Source organism: Ambystoma mexicanum, chromosome 1q (assembly GCF_040938575.1).
Source record: "Ambystoma mexicanum isolate Mex_15411 chromosome 1q, UKY_AmexF1_1, whole genome shotgun sequence".
NCBI lineage: Eukaryota > Metazoa > Chordata > Amphibia > Caudata > Ambystomatidae > Ambystoma > Ambystoma mexicanum.
In genome coordinates, this window is record NC_090922.1 from 1,058,845,634 (window position 1) to 1,058,866,900 (window position 21,267).

Below are 21,267 nucleotides of genomic sequence, written 5' to 3' on the forward strand. Positions count from 1 at the left end.
TGGTGCAAGATGATGCAGGGACAGGATCGGGGACAGGATTGCACACAGGCACCTCCGCGGCTGCCTGTGCTGCCTCCTGTCCCTGGTCCTGCACTGCACCACTAGCACCAGTGGGATCCCCACCTCCAGACCCCGTCTCTGGTGCTTGCGCGGCCCCCTCCTCCACCAAACCCCCCACCAACCTGGATGACTCTGTGCCATCTTCCCCTGTTGGGCCCTGTGGGGTCCCAGCTGCCCCTTCTGCTGCCGAGGAGTCCAACTGCAACCTCCGCCTCTTGGACCTCCCCCCGGCAGCTGCGGGCTGGGACGCGGCACCGGACTCCTCACTCCCCGACGAGATGACAACACGGGAGGGGAGCCGGGCCTTGCGTCTCCGGCTGGCGGTCGGATCCCCGCCGCTGTGCTCCACAGCACCTTCTCCGCCCTCTTCATCAGTTGACGCTGCAGACAGGGAGAAACAAAACACAGGCATCAGGGCACTGTACAATGGACACATACACGCATGACAGTTGCACATGAGTGGCATTGGCAAACCTCAGACATGTCATCACAATCCCCAACACACATGTCATTGCAACTGGCACACATGAGCCATACCACAGCCATATCGCAACTGCCACCACCATCCCTACACATACAACAGCATCAGCAGCCAAAGGGGAGCCATACATCACATGCAACACAGGAAGTGCACCACACATGTACACACACCACCACACTTGCATGCATGTCTACACCTCTGCCAAGTGTCGCACTGTTCAGACGGGCATCCATGTCACATCTGCCAATCAGGCTTCCACATACCGCTGTCACATGCATCCATGTAGCATCACTGTTGCACCTTTGACAAATACACACACATGCACATGTACACAGTGCTCATACATGCAGCCGAAAACAACATACATGCCTGACATCACGGACATGTCTACTTACATACACATTCATCCAAACATGTGTGCACGCACAACTGCATTTGCCATGCAAGCCCACACACACAAGCACCATCCATGTCTCACACATTACAGCCCTCGCATGTGTCAGCCCCACGGCCCTGTACACCCCCACCCATACTCCACCCCATACAAACAGATGTGCAACCGGCACAATGGGGAATGATCACCACACGCCCTGCTCACAACCAGGATGCATGTACACTCACCGCTCGACTCCAGACGGCTCTGCTTCTCTAGGACCTGGACGTGGAGCGCTGGGGATATGCGTTCCAGGACCCCCATCTGTTCTTCCGACAAGTGGCCCCGGCGCCCCTTGGCATCCGCTGCCTTCAAGAGGCGCCGGGCCTTGTTCAGGGTCCTGGACCTGAAGTCCTCCCAGCGCTTCCTGACATGTTGTAAGTCCCGGACTGCCACCCCCTCCGCGTTGATGGCAGTCACGATGTCTGTCCAGATCCGAGTCCGTCCTTCCTTGTCGGCGCGGGAACTTCCAAAGAGGGCATCATACTGCCCCAGGACTTGCTCCACCAGGACACCAACTTCGGTGGCACTGAAGCTGGTGCCCCTCTGCCTCTCTGGCCGGGGGTTGTCAGTGGTCACAGATGGTGTTAGCCCCGACATGACAACCACAGAGGCAGGAGTGGGTGGGCAACTGGGTCCTGGGGCTGGGCTGTGGAGCGATGGAATTCCAGTCGGGAGTCTTCTGTTCCAGCAGGGGTGGTCACAGCAACAGCACCCCTGGCTGATGTGCAGGCAGCAAATGGCAGTGCACGTGGGCAGCAGGCAGTCAGGCAGCAGCAGATAGCAGGTGGGAGCGTGCTCGGGGCTCTGGGGGGCAGTAATTCGGCCTTCTGGGCAGGAGCGTGGTCTCCCGTGTGCTCACGCGTGGCCAGCTTGGTACGGAGTGAATTGGCACGTGAAAATCCTGCACGTCAGCGTGAAAACCGAGGAAAGGCCCTAAGCGCGTAAGCGCGTCAGCACGCATACGCGATTCCATTGGACCAAAGGCCCTCAGCGCGTAAGCGCGTCTGTGACGTGACCCGCACGGGTGTTTCCCACACAGCACGTGATGACAGAGCACACGTGGAAAGACTGCACGTCAGAGTCTCATTGCGTGTGATTGGTGGAAATGGCCGTACACCGGGATACAGGTGCGCTGACGTACTTGCGTCTGTAAGTGTCCGCGCACACCTCATATACACGTACATAGGCCAATCGCGTGTACACGCACTTTTGTCCAATTACACGCGATGAGACTCTGACGTGCAGTCTTTCCACGTGTGCTCTGTCATCACGTGCAGTGTGGGAAACACCCGTGCGGGTCACGTCACAGACGCGCTTACGCGCTGAGGGCCTTTGGTCCAATGGAATCGCGTATGCGTGCTGACGCGCTTACGCGCTTAGGGCCTTTCCTCGGTTTTCACGCTGACGTGCAGGATTTTCACGTGCCAATTCACTCCGTACCAAGCTGGCCACGCGTGAGCACACGGGAGACCACGCTCCTGCCCAGAAGGCCGAATTACTGCCCCCCAGAGCCCCGAGCACGCTCCCACCTGCTATCTGCTGCTGCCTGACTGCCTGCTGCCCACGTGCACTGCCATTTGCTGCCTGCACATCAGCCAGGGGTGCTGTTGCTGTGACCACCCCTGCTGGAACAGAAGACTCCCGACTGGAATCCCATCGCTCCACAGCCCAGCCCCAGGACCCAGTTGCCCACCCACTCCTGCCTCTGGGGTTGTCATGTCGGGGCTAACACCATCTGTGACCACTGACAACCCCCGGCCAGAGAGGCAGAGGGGCACCAGCTTCAGTGCCACCGAAGTTGGTGTCCTGGTGGAGCAAGTCCTGGGGCAGTATGATGCCCTCTTTGGAAGTTCCCGCGCCGACAAGGAAGGACGGACTCGGATCTGGACAGACATCGTGACTGCCATCAACGCGGAGGGGGTGGCAGTCCGGGACTTACAACATGTCAGGAAGCGCTGGGAGGACTTCAGGTCCAGGACCCTGAACAAGGCCCGGCGCCTCTTGAAGGCAGCGGATGCCAAGGGGCGCCGGGGCCACTTGTCGGAAGAACAGATGGGGGTCCTGGAACGCATATCCCCAGCGCTCCACGTCCAGGTCCTAGAGAAGCAGAGCCGTCTGGAGTCGAGCGGTGAGTGTACATGCATCCTGGTTGTGAGCAGGGCGTGTGGTGATCATTCCCCATTGTGCCGGTTGCACATCTGTTTGTATGGGGTGGAGTATGGGTGGGGTGTACAGGGCCGTGGGGCTGACGCATGCGAGGGCTGTAATGTGTGAGACATGGATGGTGCTTGTGTGTGTGGGCTTGCATGGCAAATGCAGTTGTGCGTGCACACATGTTTGGATGAATGTGTATGTAAGTAGACATGTCCGTGATGTCAGGCATGTATGTTGTTTTCGGCTGCATGTATGAGCACTGTGTACATGTGCATGTGTGTGTATTTGTCAAAGGTGCAACAGTGATGCTACATGGATGCATGTGACAGCGGTATGTGGAAGCCTGATTGGCAGATGTGACATGGATGCCCGTCTGAACAGTGCGACACTTGGCAGAGGTGTAGACATGCATGCAAGTGTGGTGGTGTGTGTACATGTGTGGTGCACTTCCTGTGTTGCATGTGATGTATGGCTCCCCTTTGGCTGCTGATGCTGTTGTATGTGTAGGGATGGTGGTGGCAGTTGCGATATGGCTGTGGTATGGCTCATGTGTGCCAGTTGCAATGACATGTGTGTTGGGGATTGTGATGACATGTCTGAGGTTTGCCAATGCCACTCATGTGCAACTGTCATGCGTGTGTGTGTCCATTGTACAGTGCCCTGATGCCTGTGTTTTGTTTCTCCCTGTCTGCAGCGTCAACTGATGAAGAGGGCGGAGAAGGTGCTGTGGAGCACAGCGGCGGGGATCCGACCGCCAGCCGGAGACGCAAGGCCCGGCTCCCCTCCCGTGTTGTCATCTCGTCGGGGAGTGAGGAGTCCGGTGCCGCGTCCCAGCCCGCAGCTGCCGGGGGGAGGTCCAAGAGGCGGAGGTTGCAGTTGGACTCCTCGGCAGCAGAAGGGGCAGCTGGGACCCCACAGGGGAAGATGGCACAGAGTCATCCAGGTTGGTGGGGGGTCTGGTGGAGGAGGAGGCCGCGCAAGCACCAGAGACGGGGTCTGGAGGTGGGGATCCCACTGGTGCTAGTGGTGCAGTCCAGGACCAGGGACAGGAGGCAGCACAGGCGGCCGCGGAGGTGCCTGTGTGCAATCCTGTCCCCGATCCTGTCCCTGCATCATCTTGCACCAGCAGGGATGCCTACGTCCAGACCCGTTTTCAGGCAGGGGATGAGCTGACGTCAACTGGCCTTCCTCTGCCTGCGGACGTGGCTATCCAGGTCCGGGTTGAGCCTGTCCTGGCTGGTGTGGCGTTGTGTCAACGGGCCATGCGAGGTGACCTGCAGTCTTTTCATGGAGAGACTGCACGTCATCTCGAATGGCTCGTTGACCACGTCAGCCTGCTGGGACAGGTCACCCAGACCGGATTCCTCCGTCTGATGGGGCTTGTTCCGACCCCCTCCTCAACTGGACCCCCTACGCGCCAGTCGTCCTCTGTGCCATCTTCCCACCCATCAGTCACCTGGGTGCCCTGTGGAGCTGCCTCTGACAGTGCGGCCAGGCTGGTGGAGGAGGCATCCCTGCCACAGTCGGGAGTCGGACGTCCAGCAGGGGTGGCCACATCAACAACTGCACCCCAGCCGGCGGAGGATGTGCAGGCAGCAGGAGGCAGTGCACGGGCAGAGGCAGAGCAGCAGCAGCAGCAAGATGGTGGGAGCCATGAAGGCTCGGGGCCTTCGACATCGGAGGGGCAGGCAACGGCCGGAGGGCAGGAGGACCCAGGACAGAGAGTGTCTTCCGTGTGGCAGCGGTTGTGCCACGCCATAGGTGCGGAGCGGCGGCGGGCGGAAGAGGCGCGGCTCACAATGGTCAGGGCGGAGAACTCCATGCGGAGGGCCCTGAGGCGGGCCGAGTGCCTCGAGGCAATCCGCAGGGGGTTGGAGGAGGACACGGCGTCGTCCCTGCGGACCCTCGGGGCCATGGAACTGGACCGCCTCCGGGACATCGAACAGGAGTTCGATGATGCCCTGGCCCGGAACACCACAGAGTGAGCCGCTGGACTTGCCCGCCGCCTTTGTATATAGTTCTTTAGTTTTAGGTTTCCTTTGTTTTTTCTTATGATTTGGAGTCGACGGACACTGCTCCACTTTTTGTATATAGTTGATATTTAGGTAGGTTTTTTTGGAGGTTTCCTTAGTTCTGTTGTGATGATGGACCCTTTTTATTTTTGTACATAGTTCTTTGTTGCACGGAGAGTTTTGACATTTCACTTTGGACAAAATTTTTTGGATTAGATTTTCTAGTTTTGTGTTTTTATGCGGACATGCAGCTTCTTTTTTCACATTTACATTGTAGTTAGTTTTCTTTCTTTAGCATTCGTATTTTTTTCTAATACATTTTTTTTTACATTGTTCACTGTGTGGTTTCATCTCATTGGTTTCATGCATGTCATGTTGTGTGTTTTCCCATTCAATTGGAAAATATGTGTGTGACGGACATGGGTTCATTTGCTTCATGAACATTGGGGGTGTAACATGTGATTTCCATTTCCATGTGGGTGAATGGGTTACTTGGTAGGGCTTTTTGGCTGTGGAGGCTGACCATTACGCACATTGTGAGGACCTGGTGGGGGCTGCACATGGTGGCAGGGGGGTGGGGGTGGTGGGAGACATGAGTGGGGGCCTGGTGGAGGGTGACCCTGGTGGCTGGGGGGTGGGGGTGGTGGGAGACATGAGTGGGGGCCTGGTGGAGGCTGCCCCTGCACTGCTGGGGGGTGGGGGTGGTGGGAGACATGAGTGGGGGCCTGGTGGAGGGTGACCCTGGTGGCTGGGGGGTGGGGGTGGTGGGAGACATGAGTGGGGCCCTGGTGGAGGGTGCCCCTGCACTGCTGGGGGGTGGGGGTGGTGGGAGACATGAGTGGGGCCCTGGTGGAGGGTGCCCCTGCACTGCTGGGGGGTGGGGGTGGTGGGAGACATGAGTTGGACATGGGTGGGGGCCTGCTGGCAGGTGCCCCACAGTGCTGGGGGGTGGGGGTGGTGGGAGACATGAGTTGGACATGGGTGGGGGCCTACTGGCAGGTGCCCCACAGTGCTGGGGGGTGGGGGTGGTGGGAGACATGAGTGGGGCCCTGGTGGAGGGTGACCCTGGTGGCTGGGGGGTGGGGGTGGTGGGAGACATGAGTGGGGCCCTGGTGGAGGGTGACCCTGGTGGCTGGGGTGTGGGGGTGATGGGAGACATGAGTGGGGGCCTGGTGGAGGGTGACCCTGGTGGCTGGGGGGTGGGGGTGGTGGGAGACATGAGTTGGACATGGGTGGGGGCCTGCTGGCAGGTGCCCCACAGTGCTGGGGGGTGGGGGTGGTGGGAGACATGAGTTGGACATGGGTGGGGGCCTACTGGCAGGTGCCCCACAGTGCTGGGGGGTGGGGGTGGTGGGAGACATGAGTGGGGCCCTGGTGGAGGGTGACCCTGGTGGCTGGGGGGTGGGGGTGGTGGGAGACATGAGTTGGACATGGGTGGGGGCCTGCTGGCAGGTGCCCCACAGTGCTGGGGGGTGGGGGTGGTGGGAGACATGAGTGGGGCCCTGGTGGAGGGTGACCCTGGTGGCTGGGGTGTGGGGGTGATGGGAGACATGAGTGGGGGCCTGGTGGAGGGTGACCCTGGTGGCTGGGGGGTGGGGGTGGTGGGAGACATGAGTTGGACATGGGTGGGGGCCTGCTGGCAGGTGCCCCACAGTGCTGGGGGGTGGGGGTGGTGGGAGACATGAGTGGGGCCCTGGTGGAGGGTGACCCTGGTGGCTGGGGTGTGGGGGTGATGGGAGACATGAGTGGGGGCCTGGTGGAGGGTGACCCTGGTGGCTGGGGGGTGGGGGTGATAGGGGACATGAGTGGGGGCCTGGTGGAGGGTGACCCTGGTGGCTGGGGGGTGGGGGTGGTGGGAGACATGAGTGGGGCCCTGGTGGAGGGTGCCCCTGCACTGCTGGGGGGTGGGGGTGGTGGGAGACATGAGTGGGGGCCTGGTGGAGGGTGCCCCTGCACTGCTGGGGGGTGGGGGTGGTGGGAGACATGAGTGGGGCCCTGGTGGAGGGTGCCCCTGCACTGCTGGGGGGTGGGGGTGGTGGGAGACATGAGTGGGGCCCTGGTGGAGGGTGCCCCTGCACTGCTGGGGGGTGGGGGTGGTGGGAGACATGAGTGGGGCCCTGGTGGAGGGTGACCCTGCTGGCTGGGGGGTGGGGGTGGTGGGAGACATGAGTTGGACATGGGTGGGGGCCTGCTGGCAGGTGCCCCACAGTGCTGGGGGGTGGGGGTGGTGGGAGACATGAGTTGGACATGGGTGGGGGCCTGCTGGCAGGTGCCCCACAGTGCTGGGGGGTGGGGGTGGTGGGAGACATGAGTGGGGCCCTGGTGGAGGGTGCCCCTGGTGGCGGGGGGGTGGGGGTGATAGGGGACATGAGTGGGGGCCTGGTGGAGGGTGACCCTGGTGGCTGGGGGGTGGGGGTGGTGGGAGACATGAGTTGGACATGGGTGGGGGCCTGCTGGCAGGTGCCCCACAGTGCTGGGGGGTGGGGGTGGTGGGAGACATGAGTGGGGCCCTGGTGGAGGGTGACCCTGGTGGCTGGGGGGTGGGGGTGGTGGGAGACATGAGTTGGACATGGGTGGGGGCCTACTGGCAGGTGCCCCACAGTGCTGGGGGGTGGGGGTGGTGGGAGACATGAGTTGGACATGGGTGGGGGCCTGCTGGCAGGTGCCCCACAGTGCTGGGGGGTGGGGGTGGTGGGAGACATGAGTGGGGGCCTGGTGGAGGGTGCCCCTGCACTGCTGGGGGGTGGGGGTGGTGGGAGACATGAGTGGGGGCCTGGTGGAGGGTGACCCTGGTGGCGGGGGGGTGGGGGTGATAGGGGACATGAGTGGGGGCCTGGTGGAGGCTGCCCCTGCACTGCTGGGGGGTGGGGGTGGTGGGAGACATGAGTGGGGGCCTGGTGGAGGCTGCCCCTGCACTGCTGGGGGGTGGGGGTGGTGGGAGACAAGAGTGGGGGCCTGGTGGAGGGTGCCCCTGCACTGCTGGGGGGTGGGGGTGTTGGGAGACATGAGTGGGGGCCTGGTGGAGGGTGCCCCTGGTGGCTGGGGGGTGGGGGTGGTGGGAGACATGAGTGGGGGCCTGGTGGAGGCTGCCCCTGCACTGCTGGGGGGTGGGGGTGGTGGGAGACATGAGTGGGGGCCTGGTGGAGGGTGCCCCTGGTGGCGGGGGGGTGGGGGTGATAGGGGACATGAGTGGGGGCCTGGTGGAGGCTGCCCCTGCACTGCTGGGGGGTGGGGGTGGTGGGAGACATGAGTGGGGGCCTGGTGGAGGCTGCCCCTGCACTGCTGGGGGGTGGGGGTGGTGGGAGACATGAGTGGGGGCCTGGTGGAGGGTGACCCTGGTGGCGGGGGGGTGGGGTGATAGGGGACATGAGTGGGGGCCTGGTGGAGGCTGCCCCTGCACTGCTGGGGGGTGGGGGTGGTGGGAGACATGAGTGGGGGCCTGGTGGAGGGTGCCCCTGCACTGCTGGGGGGTGGGGGTGGTGGAGGGTGACCCTGGTGGCTGGGGGGTGGGGGTGGTGGGAGACATGAGTGGGGGCCTGGTGGAGGGTGCCCCTGCACTGCTGGGGGGTGGGGGTGGTGGGAGACATGAGTGGGGGCCTGGTGGAGGGTGACCCTGGTGGCGGGGGGGTGGGGTGATAGGGGACATGAGTGGGGGCCTGGTGGAGGCTGCCCCTGCACTGCTGGGGGGTGGGGGTGGTGGGAGACATGAGTGGGGGCCTGGTGGAGGCTGCCCCTGCACTGCTGGGGGGTGGGGGTGGTGGGAGACAAGAGTGGGGGCCTGGTGGAGGGTGCCCCTGCACTGCTGGGGGGTGGGGGTGTTGGGAGACATGAGTGGGGGCCTGGTGGAGGGTGACCCTGGTGGCGGGGGGGTGGGGTGATAGGGGACATGAGTGGGGGCCTGGTGGAGGCTGCCCCTGCACTGCTGGGGGGTGGGGGTGGTGGGAGACATGAGTGGGGGCCTGGTGGAGGGTGCCCCTGCACTGCTGGGGGGTGGGGGTGGTGGGAGACATGAGTGGGGGCCTGGTGGAGGGTGACCCTGGTGGCTGGGGGGTGGGGGTGGTGGGAGACATGAGTGGGGGCCTGGTGGAGGGTGCCCCTGCACTGCTGGGGGGTGGGGGTGGTGGGAGACATGAGTGGGGGCCTGGTGGAGGGTGACCCTGGTGGCGGGGGGGTGGGGTGATAGGGGACATGAGTGGGGGCCTGGTGGAGGCTGCCCCTGCACTGCTGGGGGGTGGGGGTGGTGGGAGACATGAATGGGGGCCTGGTGGAGGATGCCCCTGCACTGCTGGGGGTTGGGGGTGGTGGGAGACATGAGTGGGGGCCTGGTGGAGGGTGACCCTGGTGGCTGGGGGGTGGGGGTGGTGGGAGACATGAGTGGGGGCCTGGTGGAGGGTGCCCCTGCACTGCTGGGGGGTGGGGGTGGTGGGAGACATGAGTGGGGGCCTGGTGGAGGGTGCCCCTGCACTGCTGGGGGGTGGGGGTGGTGGGAGACATGAGTGGGGGCCTGGTGGAGGGTGACCCTGGTGGCTGGGGGGTGGGGGTGGTGGGAGACATGAGTGGGGGCCTGGTGGAGGGTGCCCCTGCACTGCTGGGGGGTGGGGGTGGTGGGAGACATGAGTGGGGGCCTGGTGGAGGGTGACCCTGGTGGCGGGGGGGTGGGGTGATAGGGGACATGAGTGGGGGCCTGGTGGAGGCTGCCCCTGCACTGCTGGGGGGTGGGGGTGGTGGGAGACATGAATGGGGGCCTGGTGGAGGATGCCCCTGCACTGCTGGGGGTTGGGGGTGGTGGGAGACATGAGTGGGGGCCTGGTGGAGGGTGACCCTGGTGGCTGGGGGGTGGGGGTGGTGGGAGACATGAGTGGGGGCCTGGTGGAGGGTGCCCCTGCACTGCTGGGGGGTGGGGGTGGTGGGAGACATGAGTGGGGGCCTGGTGGAGGCTGCCCCTGCACTGCTGGGGGGTGGGGGTGGTGGGAGACATGAGTGGGGGCCTGGTGGAGGGTGACCCTGGTGGCTGGGGGGTGGGGGTGGTGGGAGACATGAGTGGGGGCCTGGTGGAGGGTGCCCCTGCACTGCTGGGGGGTGGGGGTGCAGGGGGACATGAGCAGGTGTGCAGGGTAGTCCCCTGTTTTGTGGGCTGCCTGCAGGGGCTGTGGAGGGTGTACAGGGAACACCTGTGAGGACCCACCCAGCCTAATTGCGTGTGATAATTCCCGCACACCCCTGTAATACACGTACCAAGCCAAATCGCGTGTGATAATTCCCACGCACCCCTGTAATACACGTACCTGGCCAAATCGCATGTGAAACTTCCCGCGTACCCCTGTAATACACGTACCCTGGCCAATCGCGTGTTGAACTTCCCGCGTACCCCTGTAATACACGTACCCTGGCCAATCGCGTGTTAAACTTCCCGCGTACCCCTGTAATACACGTACCCTGGCCAATCGCGTGTTAAACTTCCCGCGTACCCCTGTAATACACGTACCCTGGCTAATCGCGTGTTAAACTTCCCGCGTACCCCTGTAATACACTTACCCTGGCCAATCGCGTGTTAAACTTCCCGCGTACCCCTGTAATACACGTACCCTGGCTAATCGCGTGTTAAACTTCCCGCGTACCCCTGTAATACACTTACCCTGGCTAATCGCGTGTTAAACTTCCCGCCTACCCCTGTAATACACGTACCCTGGCCAATCGCATGTTAAACTTCCCGCGTACCCCTGTAATACACGTACCCTGGCTAATCGCGTGTATGACTTCACGTGTACCCCTGTAATACACTTACACTGGCTAATCGCGTGTTGAACTTCCCGCGTACCCCTGTAATACACGTACCCTGGCCAATCGCGTGTTAAACTTCCCGCGTACCCCTGTAATACACGTACCCTGGCTAATCGCGTGTATAACTTCACGCGTACCCCTGTAATACACGTACCCTGGCCAATCGCGTGTTAAACTTCCCGCGTACCCCTGTAATACACGTACCCTGGCCAATCGCGTGTTAAACTTCCCGCGTACCCCTGTAATACACGTACCCTGGCTAATCGCGTGTTAAACTTCCCGCGTACCCCTGTAATACACTTACCCTGGCTAATCGCGTGTTAAACTTCCCGCCTACCCCTGTAATACACGTACCCTGGCCAATCGCATGTTAAACTTCCCGCGTACCCCTGTAATACACGTACCCTGGCTAATCGCGTGTATGACTTCACGTGTACCCCTGTAATACACTTACACTGGCTAATCGCGTGTTAAACTTCCCGCGTACCCCTGTAATACACGTACCCTGGCCAATCGCGTGTTAAACTTCCCGCGTACCCCTGTAATACACGTACCCTGGCTAATCGCGTGTATGACTTCACGTGTACCCCTGTAATACACTTACCCTGGCTAATCACGTGTTAAACTTCCCGCGTACCCCTGTAATACACGTACCCTGGCCAATCGCGTGTTAAACTTCCCGCGTACCCCTGTAATACACGTACCCTGGCCAATCGCGTGTTAAACTTCCCGCGTACCCCTGTAATACACGTACCCTGGCTAATCGCGTGTATGACTTCACGTGTACCCCTGTAATACACTTACCCTGGCTAATCGCGTGTATGACTTCACGTGTACCCCTGATATGCACGTTACCCGCTTTGCGTTCCTTGTTTGGCTGCCCTGTAAACTGGTCCAGGGTTAGCGCAGCCCTTTGCGATGATTTAGCGATTTTGCTGGCTTTTCCTTGCGCGAGGGCGTTCTTGGGGGCGTTACTGGCGCTGCTGCAGGGTCGCTGCGATACTCTGCGCCACGGCTGGTTTGGGAGCATGAAATCCATGAATACGCTGTGCGCGGAAATCGGTTTTATCGCACGTGCCTGGCGCAGTCAATCGCACGCGGACACTCTGCGCCAGCCGATTGCGACACTTTTCTGCGAAATTCTATGAATTACCCTGTATGTGTTCAAAATCCAGCAAAGTTGCTGGGGGTGTCTAAGGTGAAGGGTATTAGCACATTTTTGAGAATTCTCCCTAACACCGTCTTTCTTTGCTCCAGTGTGAAGCCAGGCTGGGATCTTGTTTCCCTATCAGTGCGATATGCTCTCTCATTCAAAGTTTTCGTATTGTGCTGACAATGTAGATTTTGCCACATAAACAATCGCATGTAGCACGTATTTCATCTTGCAGTTAATCAAGATTGTAATGTTAATAGTATGCTTCTCCTTTGTCACTAATTCCTTCATTGTTGTGCGCATATTTGCACATTGGACAGGTTCCACATTTATAGAAACCCACTGGGCCCAGCCAATTCTTTGTATTGCCTGCATGTGTTGTAAAACGTGCACATAATCTATGCTGTAGCTCTGGTATGCGTGACCTTTGGTTTGTCAATTATGTATTATTTGAGGTCTGCATCTTTTTTTGTAGCAGATGCCAACATTTGGACAGAATTCTTGAAACAAACGTGCTTTTGATCGAATCCATTGTGATAAATCTTACTTGAAATCTACTTACTACTTTTGTGATTTCGGTTCTAGTAGTGCGGATCCGTCCCGATGCCCCGTTTTGTAGAAAGCCTGAGGTTTGGTTTTCGCATCATAGCTTCGCTGTCTACATTTGTTGTTTATAAAATGGCATTCCTTATCAAAGGAACTATCTGTTACAATTTTTGTGTGCATGTATGCATTCACCTGTGGTAATATTTCTGATGATGCTTTTTTCTGACAGCTTTGTGCGTGCAAAGTATTAAATTCAGTGGGTTTTCTAAGTGTCCTTCAGTGTAGTCAGTTTTCCTTTACATACATGGTTAAGATCTAAACAATGGATAGCATCTTTGCTGACTGTGCTGCTTAATAGTATACCAAAATGTTCATCATGAAGGGACGTCGAGTATTAAGTTCCTTCCTTGTGCCGTGCCAAATCAGAAATACATCTATATACCTGGTGGAGCGTTTTAAAAAATAAAGAAATAAAATAATCATCCCATAACCAGGTTGGCAATAATAATCTCATTTTAGATGGAGAATAGCAAGCTCCCCAGGCAATACCTTTTGTCTGCTTGTAAAACTGCCCTTCAAATGGAAAAATATTACTGCCATAGTGAATTTCAATACTTGTAGCATCTCGGTGATGAAAATAAAATGCCTATCTCTTTTGAAGAAATAATCCAATGTATCTAGCGCTCGTTCATGTTTTATCAATGTGTATAGCGCTTTAACATCGATAGTTACTAAGATGCAGTTAGTATGCCAATCAATTGCAGAATATGCATTGAATCCCTCGCATAAGACTTCAATTCCAGTATTTTTGATTTGATCTGGTGATGGTAATAATATACGTTGAGATATTCTCTTTTATAAACAACTATTGCCACAGACTATGTAAGTTCCTCATATTTTTGTGGACTTTGGTCGAAAATATATAGTCAGAATTGTATATTCATGGGCAGAACATTCTTTATCTGTTAAACTCTCTTGTGCCATTTGGTTATCAACTCCTCTTTAACCATAATCTTTCATTGGGTTTGCTGGGGGCTGTATGCAACAACCTGGTGTTTCACTGCTTATTTAATGAAGACTGATTTGGTAAGTATGACTACATTTTCACCTTTGTCTGCTTCTTTGATTATTATTCTATCATCTTTGCTGCTGTGTAGAATGTGTCAATGAGGTTTCAATTTGCTAAACATGTGGAAAATCTAGATTTCTGGTGGCGCCATGTTCAATATAGAGATCACTAATCAGTGTAGTTTCTGTTATAGCTATAATATACTCAAGTGAAAGACGAAGCCTGGTGTTTTGTAAATCCTGTATTGTTAAACACTAGATGTAATCAGTGTTTCATTAAACTGATGTTAGATTTTATGATTGAAATATTTCTTCAATTTTAAATGTCAATCTGGATGTCTGTAATTATTCCTGGTGGTGGGCACATATGAGGCCTTTGTTTAGTGCTTCCATTTCTGTTGTTAGTATTCCGTCCAACTGGTTTAAGACTAAATTCATATTCTGCCTTTTATTGTCTGTTTTCTTATACCTGAGCCTCTCACCTCTGTGGTACATACAATGAACAATAAGCACAAATACAGCATTTTTATGTCTTGGGTACCAATAATTTCTGGTGCCATTTAAAAATAAAAAATACATAAAGTACAACATTGCTAATCAATCATGTTTGTTTGCTAGTCAACACTTTAATTAGCAGAGTCTGCTAATTAATTATTTTTGAAAACAATCTGCACTCTAGTCAAATTGTCACTCCGCGTGATCAAGCCAATCAGTAGTTGCGACCCCCACCACTTCTTTCCCAGCAGATATGCCTCGCAGTCTGAAGTACATTTTTTCAGTATAGGCCCGGGATCATGGGTCTGCATCCACAGTTTAAAAAGGTGCCCTAAAATAGGGAATGTTCTACTTCTCCTTGTTTTATCCCTATATCATCAGCAATTGGTAAATTAGTAGTTACTAAATAATTCTTAAACCGTTTCCAGAAGCCTCTGGTTCTGCAAGTTTGTGATATATTTGCTTTAAAAGTCTCTTCAGTGTCTTAACAAAATGTGACCTTTTTCAACCATTTCTGGATCGTGGGGTCTGATCCCTTCCTCTATGCTGCTGCCACACACCTCCTTAGTATAACCAGCAAGACTTCCTACTGGCGTAGATAATTGCTTCATGTACCCAAATAGGCCTACCGACGGGGGTAGGGTGAGTTGTTCTGCCAGGATTTCACGGATTCTTGAACAGTTACTCTCCAAAAGGCTTGTCATGTAGTACAGCTCCAGACCATCTGAAAATAATCTGCGAGGCGTAATGAATGTGGAAGATGTAAAAGTGAAACTGAGATCTGGTGTATAAATCTGAAGTGTATGAGCTTAAATCATGCATTCGGGGTCTGTGCACAAACATAGGTGCATATCCCGTTCCCATTTCGTACGGGATGAGACAGTGGACACCGCAGTTTTCCTAAATACTTTTTGGTATAGTAGGGATATCCGTCTCCTGTATCGTGCAATAACTCAAAAGTCAGACGAGGAGGGAAAAGTAGCAAACCTATCCCAGCACTTATCGCCACCTGATATAAGAAAATATTTCTAGTGGCGACTTCCTGCCAATTCTTTAAATTTATGATTGCCTGAGTTTTAAGTTGTTCGGGAGAGATTTGTGTGCAACTACTGAAGTCTTCTAGTAGCCTGGTTTCTGCGAGGGATAGGATGTCCATTCTACCTGAGTAGATCGTATATTTTGGTGATGTGTTTTGACAGTGATCTGCCATAGACCAAGTTGCAGTGAATAATTTTTGTTTTCCGTAGTTTGTTCTTTGGGGGTTTGGTAGGTAAATTGATATGAGATTGGTTCTGCCTTTCTTTTGATTCTGTAGTTAGCTTTGTTGTGTAGGCTGTGGTGTGGACTTTCCTAGTTTCCAGTTCTTCATTGAGTAGCTCGAAAAGGTTGCGTTATGGGTCGAAGTGGTCTTGAGGGCGTTTGCGGGTTTGTAATGTTGACTCCTGTCCTCTTGCCAGTTCTTTTGACTGTGATAAAGTCGATTGGTTCTATTCTCCTACTTTGATTTCTAAGTCCAGCTAGGGTGCTTGCTTTCTCGCCCCCTGTGTGGTTTAACTGTCTTTGGATTGCTGGTTGAGATGGATTGCAGGTAGATGGGTAACGTGGGCACTGAGCGATTTGGTCATATCCTCTTGAAAGGGCTCTCTTCCATGAAGAGTTTTTGTGCACAGTTTTTGTTTTTGGTTCCGTGAGATAGTAGGTGGTGGTTGATTTTCTTCACTCATGCTGGCTCCTTTGAGAATTTCTTGTATGTGGTCTTTCCGAGATCGAGGCGTTTTGGTGCTGTTGGTTGTATGTTTGCAGGGTGGTTGCCCACATCTTAATTATCCAAGTATTTTGCTAGCTGGTTATCTGGATGGGAAATGACCCAATGGCATGTAATTCAGCGGTCGTGATTGAGTGGTAGTCTTTCTTTGGTTGGTGGTTCTGATCGGCGGTGTCCTTGTGGCCAGTACTATTCGGGTGCTAGTTTCTTGGCATGGGTAGATATTACTATTGCTGTTTTGTTAGATGGGAGAATAGAATATTCATATCCAACTATCCTAGTGGGGGGAGAGTTAGTCAATTTGTTTCAAAATCAAACCGTTATCAAATCAGATTGGCACATTTCTTAATGGGACCTATGGCAACCTATTGTGGAGGGAAAATATCACTGTGCCAAGACAGTCAGTCAGCTGGAACACAATCACCATGGTATTGTGGAAAACCTGAAGTGTGGCAGAACCTCCAAAGCAGTGCAACATCCCAGCGAGGCATACTATCACAGTGGCAAACTGTCTGTGTGGCAAAATATCACAGCGTGTGGCATATATTGATTGCACATGTGGGTTTGTCATGGCATGTGGTGACTCGCATGCATATGTTGGAATTATTGCGGGCATGTCGGGTTCCCTTGACCTGTGACTGACATAAACTGTTGATTTTGCAAATACTGTTTTCCTTTGTTGGGCAACCATACTTGCTGTTAGAGGTTCAGGATGCCGTAGTCCCCACACCACTGAATAAATAAGTACAGGAAGATGCTGTGAAGGCATCATGAAGCAAGATGGAGAACAGATTCAAAGTTCAAAATAAAATACTTTTTAAAATTTAAATGTCAGGATGGAAAAGGCTCTAACTTGCCCTATGCGAAGGTGGGATTTCCCTACCTAAATGAAACTTGGGAATGTCGGAATCAAAGAGTTCAACTTAAAAATCTGTGTCCAAAACCTATACTTGCCTTCACATCTAGATCTATTCAATGCAACTTTGTTGCAGCTCCCTTCCCCAAGTGTAAAACTGTTCCACAGAAGTCTCAATTATCTTTCTTAGGTTCACAGTGATAGTAAAACAATCGTCTGGTTCCCTGATCCAAGTTCCAAATCACAGTTCAAACACAAAAGGGTAGTTCCTCAAGTCTCAGGGTTCCCTCCCCCAAGACTTTAACTTCAGTTACAATGTCTTTGCCTTAAGACTTTGTCACACTTGCGCCCTTTTCCATAAATGTTTTCATGGGGGCTTTTTGGTTGTTCTCTTTATTTCCTTGGCTCATAAGTTTTGTTTCCTTTCTTTACAATATGAATGTAACTTCAGGGTTTCTTTTTTTAATTCTGCTCTCAATATGCATTAATGTTTGACGCTTTCATTCGGTATTCAAGATGCCTTTCATTTAATTTTAAAGTTCTATTTCGTTCAGAACACATGTAGTGACTTTACTTCGTTTTAAAGTTTTTATTTAGTTCGGTATTCAATAGGCAATAATTTTACTTAAAGTTCAATTTACATTCAGCCTGGTGAGAAATATTCATTTGTTTTACTTCAATTAGACTGTTCAGCACTCGCAGACTTTCAAAAACACTCTGAGCCACGCATCCACTCCGATACAAAGTATACTTCAACAATGGTAATGTTCAGGTACTCGTGCACCAAGTTATACCGGGTTTCTTATCTGCACTAAATTACCAGTCTCATTAATAGCTTTCATCCTATCGCGGAGCACACATATTTCTGCTTCTTCTGTCGCGGGTTCCAACTCATGCCCCTTGGCACAGGGGAACGATCATTTCTAATCAAAGGAAAAGGGATGTCCTCTGATACGGCTCCCTTCTCTGCCCTAAGTCCGCTCCACAGAGCTCCAGCTCCCACACCATGCTTGAGACCGGCTCACTCTGCAGTCCCCAGAGTCTTGGACTGAGTCGCGCAGTTTCCCCAAGAGTCTCGTCTCTCCCAATACATAGTTTCCTGCTGGTCACACAGGCCTGTGTTGCTTTTTCTCTTATTGTATACACCTGCAACCCTCTAACAGGTTGCAGGTGTGCTATCCCTATCACACTTGCCTGACAGTGATCAGGGGGACATGCGTGACCCTCAACACTTTGCAGGCATCTTCTTCGTCCCAGTACTAAAGTGGTGAAATGGCAGTGTTCATTACGCTCAGCTGCTTCTTCCTCGTCCCAGTCCTGTCAAGTGTCATATGAGGGTAAATGACTTGCAATAACCCAAAAAAGGTCGGGGAAAGTTTAGGTTGTTCGTCAATAGGGAAAGGTAGATACCATGTCTCACCTAAGGGTACACCACTCCCAGTGCCAAAGGACCCTCCACCCATGTGATCTTCACTCGCTTCTCCACCCCCAGTATCGGGATCCTAGAGCGATGGCCTTACCCTGGCCACCTGAGAAGAGGATCCAGGGGCCTTGGGAGTGAGAATACCCTGCGGTTTCTCACAATGCCTTAAAATAAAGTCCTCTACCGCATACAGAAACACCTGGCCTCCTAACCTTTCACTTTCATTTATGTAATGATCGTTTGAAAAGAAAAACATTTATTGTTAATCACAGGATACCGATTGAAAGAATGGGGACAGCAGCGACGCATGCAGCATACATGGAGATGCTTCCAGAGACCAGAAGATGTTGCAGAGAGGGACACTGCTCTATGAACCGCCCAGATGAGCATCATTCACCATACCTGAAGAGGAGTAGAGGGACTGAGGGAAATGCTGTCTCCAGGACAAGGGATGACTAAATGGCAGTTTCCATCTGGAAGGGGGTGGGGCCACACAGTCGGTGCCAATCAAGCACTGGGACAAGCCTCCGGTGTGGGCTAACTGGGAAGGAGCAAGCACAATATGGCGGCTTGTCTGTTTTCTATCGCAGGAAAACCTAGAAGCCTATCCTGACCGTGACCCATGGTTCTTCAAAGAAGAAAGGTACAAGTGTATACCTGAAGGGCAGAAGAGCCCAGACCATGGTTATGGAGATCCCATCCCTACTACAGGCAATCTGTGACTCAACTGACCTTTGTCGCACAATGATATAGGCATACTACTTGGAAGATAAATCCAAGCAACCACTGTGCGCTGCGTTTCCTATTTCACAAATTCTTGTACCCACTCTTTAGTTTTGACTGCCTTCAATAAATGACAAGCTATTGCATAGGCATACAAATAGAAGGGAGATGTGATGTGAAAGGGATACAGCCTGTGGATGTTGGACTTTTTTCCGCCCAATGACAGTTAATGACAATCGGGATTGGTATGTCCATGATCACCCACTACCTGCCCAAAACGCATTGTTCTGTGATCAGAATCTGTCACTCGGAAGCCTTAATCTGGCCTTTATGCAGCTAGGTTTATTTGTAAGAAGTCTTCTTAATGGTAATGACTTAAATTGCTGGCATTAATCTCCTCGTGATAAAACCTCTTAACTAAATGAACCTTAGTAATTTTATTTAAAGCAATAATCGGGTCTTTGCCTTTGTTCCTTGCATGAAATTCCGGTTACAAACCAGCATTGGAAAAGCAAACAGTTTTAGCTTTTATAGGTATCTGCTAGACAATGCCATCATATGCCCATGTGCGTACACAGTTTGCCAGTTATTAAGCTCTTTCCAGGTCAGTACCATTATGTCAGCGCCTGCCAATTGCTTATCCCATGCCTACACAAAATCCAAAACTGTTGGCCTGGTCAATGCTAGTTTTGAATGGGTTTAAGTTTTATTTTGGCTAAAGTGTTTTCTTTTAGAAAAACAGTTGATTTCGAGATGCAATGTTTTATTGAGATTCATATTTAATGTGCTATATACATAAATACTTGATGTACAACTGCATCCTCCCATTCTGATCTTGCCAGCCTGTCTCCCTGGTCTCGGGACCGGACTGCAGGCATTGGTGATTAACTTAATTGATGCATCCAGTTTCCAAGGGACATTTTCTTAACCGTTTTACTAACCAATAAAATAAATCTGCGCTAAAACAGAAAATCTGCATTTTGTCTTCAACTGAGCTGTTTCTTTTCTCTACAGGGGGATGACCCTGAACAATTTGGCCTTGGTAATAAACTAGATATATCTGACGCAATGGTAGAACCAAAGTTGGATGAGATCAAGGACCAAATTAAACGTGAAATAAGGAAAGAACTTAAAATTAAAGAAGGAGCAGAAAACCTAAAGAAGGTCACTACAGATAGAAAGAACTTGGCATACGTGGAAAATATTGTGAAAAAATCGAACAAAAAGTTAGAAGAATTGCATCATAAATTACAGGAATTAAATGCACATATACTTGTGAATGATCCAGAGGATGTGCCAGGTACGTTAACCGTTTTTCATACGTTATTACTTAAAATTAAGGTCACCAAATAATTAACTACTTTGTATGTGCGAGCACACGACTATTGATGATCTTTATAGTACATTTTGTGCTGCGTTTTGTGTTACTAAAGTGAAATTAAAAGTGAGCATAACCAGTCTGAGATACTACTGCTTTCCTTGGCTCTTTCTGTTACTCAAGTTCTTTAGGGCATGTACATTTCAGTTGTGAAGGCATATGCGGCATCATGAGCAGTGCATGACTAACAAACCAAGTTTTGTTCATTGAATTGTGTATCTTAAATGTTCTGTGCTAATATACTTACTGGACATTGCCCGTGGCCAGGCACAGTGTGTACAAGGAATCTAAGTGATTTGCCCGCGGCTGAAACTACCGCGGGCGAAACGTTTGCATGCAAAAGGTGCAAACTACCCAAAGTTTGCACCTTTCTCCTGCGAACACACATACATACTATCACCCACACACACAACACACCTATAACACACCCCACCCACACCCCAACATCAACAAACCCCACTTACCTTCATCTTCACGCTGGGTTCCTGCAGCGCCAGTTCCCTTTCACTTCCGTGATCGGGAACCCGCGCCACAGGGTCCTTTTTTATTTATTTATTTTAACAGAAGGCTGCAGGGGTGTCCCCCGCTCACTATACCATAAAGTATAGTGAGCGGGGCGATGCGGGGGACAACCCTGCAGCCCCTGTTGTGTTTTTTTTTTCTTCTTCTTACAATGCTACCACCAAAGGTTTGAACTTTTGGTGCTCGAACCTTTGGTGGTAGCATTTTTAGAACTTTTGGTCATTGCGACCATTTGTTTTCGGTAAAATCGTCCTATACCGTGTACGAGGGATGTGGTTACTGCCAATCTACCTGTCTCATCTACTTTGCATGGCCTACTATACCATCATGCCCAGTGGACACTGCCTAGTGGCAGAAAATATTCCCCGGGTACAGTTTTCCTGGGACCTGCAAGCCATGTCTATTAGCTGTTCA

General features: G+C 53.0%; 1 protein-coding gene across 1 annotated transcript in view; it reads left to right on the forward strand.

Moving 5' to 3' along the window:
- The window catches only part of PKN2 (protein kinase N2), a 1,791,501-nt gene that overhangs the window by 268,880 nt on the left and 1,501,354 nt on the right, over positions 1-21,267 (forward strand). Inside the window, exon 2 of the mRNA XM_069641740.1 lies at positions 19,968-20,253. Coding sequence (XP_069497841.1) covers positions 19,968-20,253 — 286 coding nt within the window. The remainder of the gene's footprint in view (positions 1-19,967; positions 20,254-21,267) is intronic.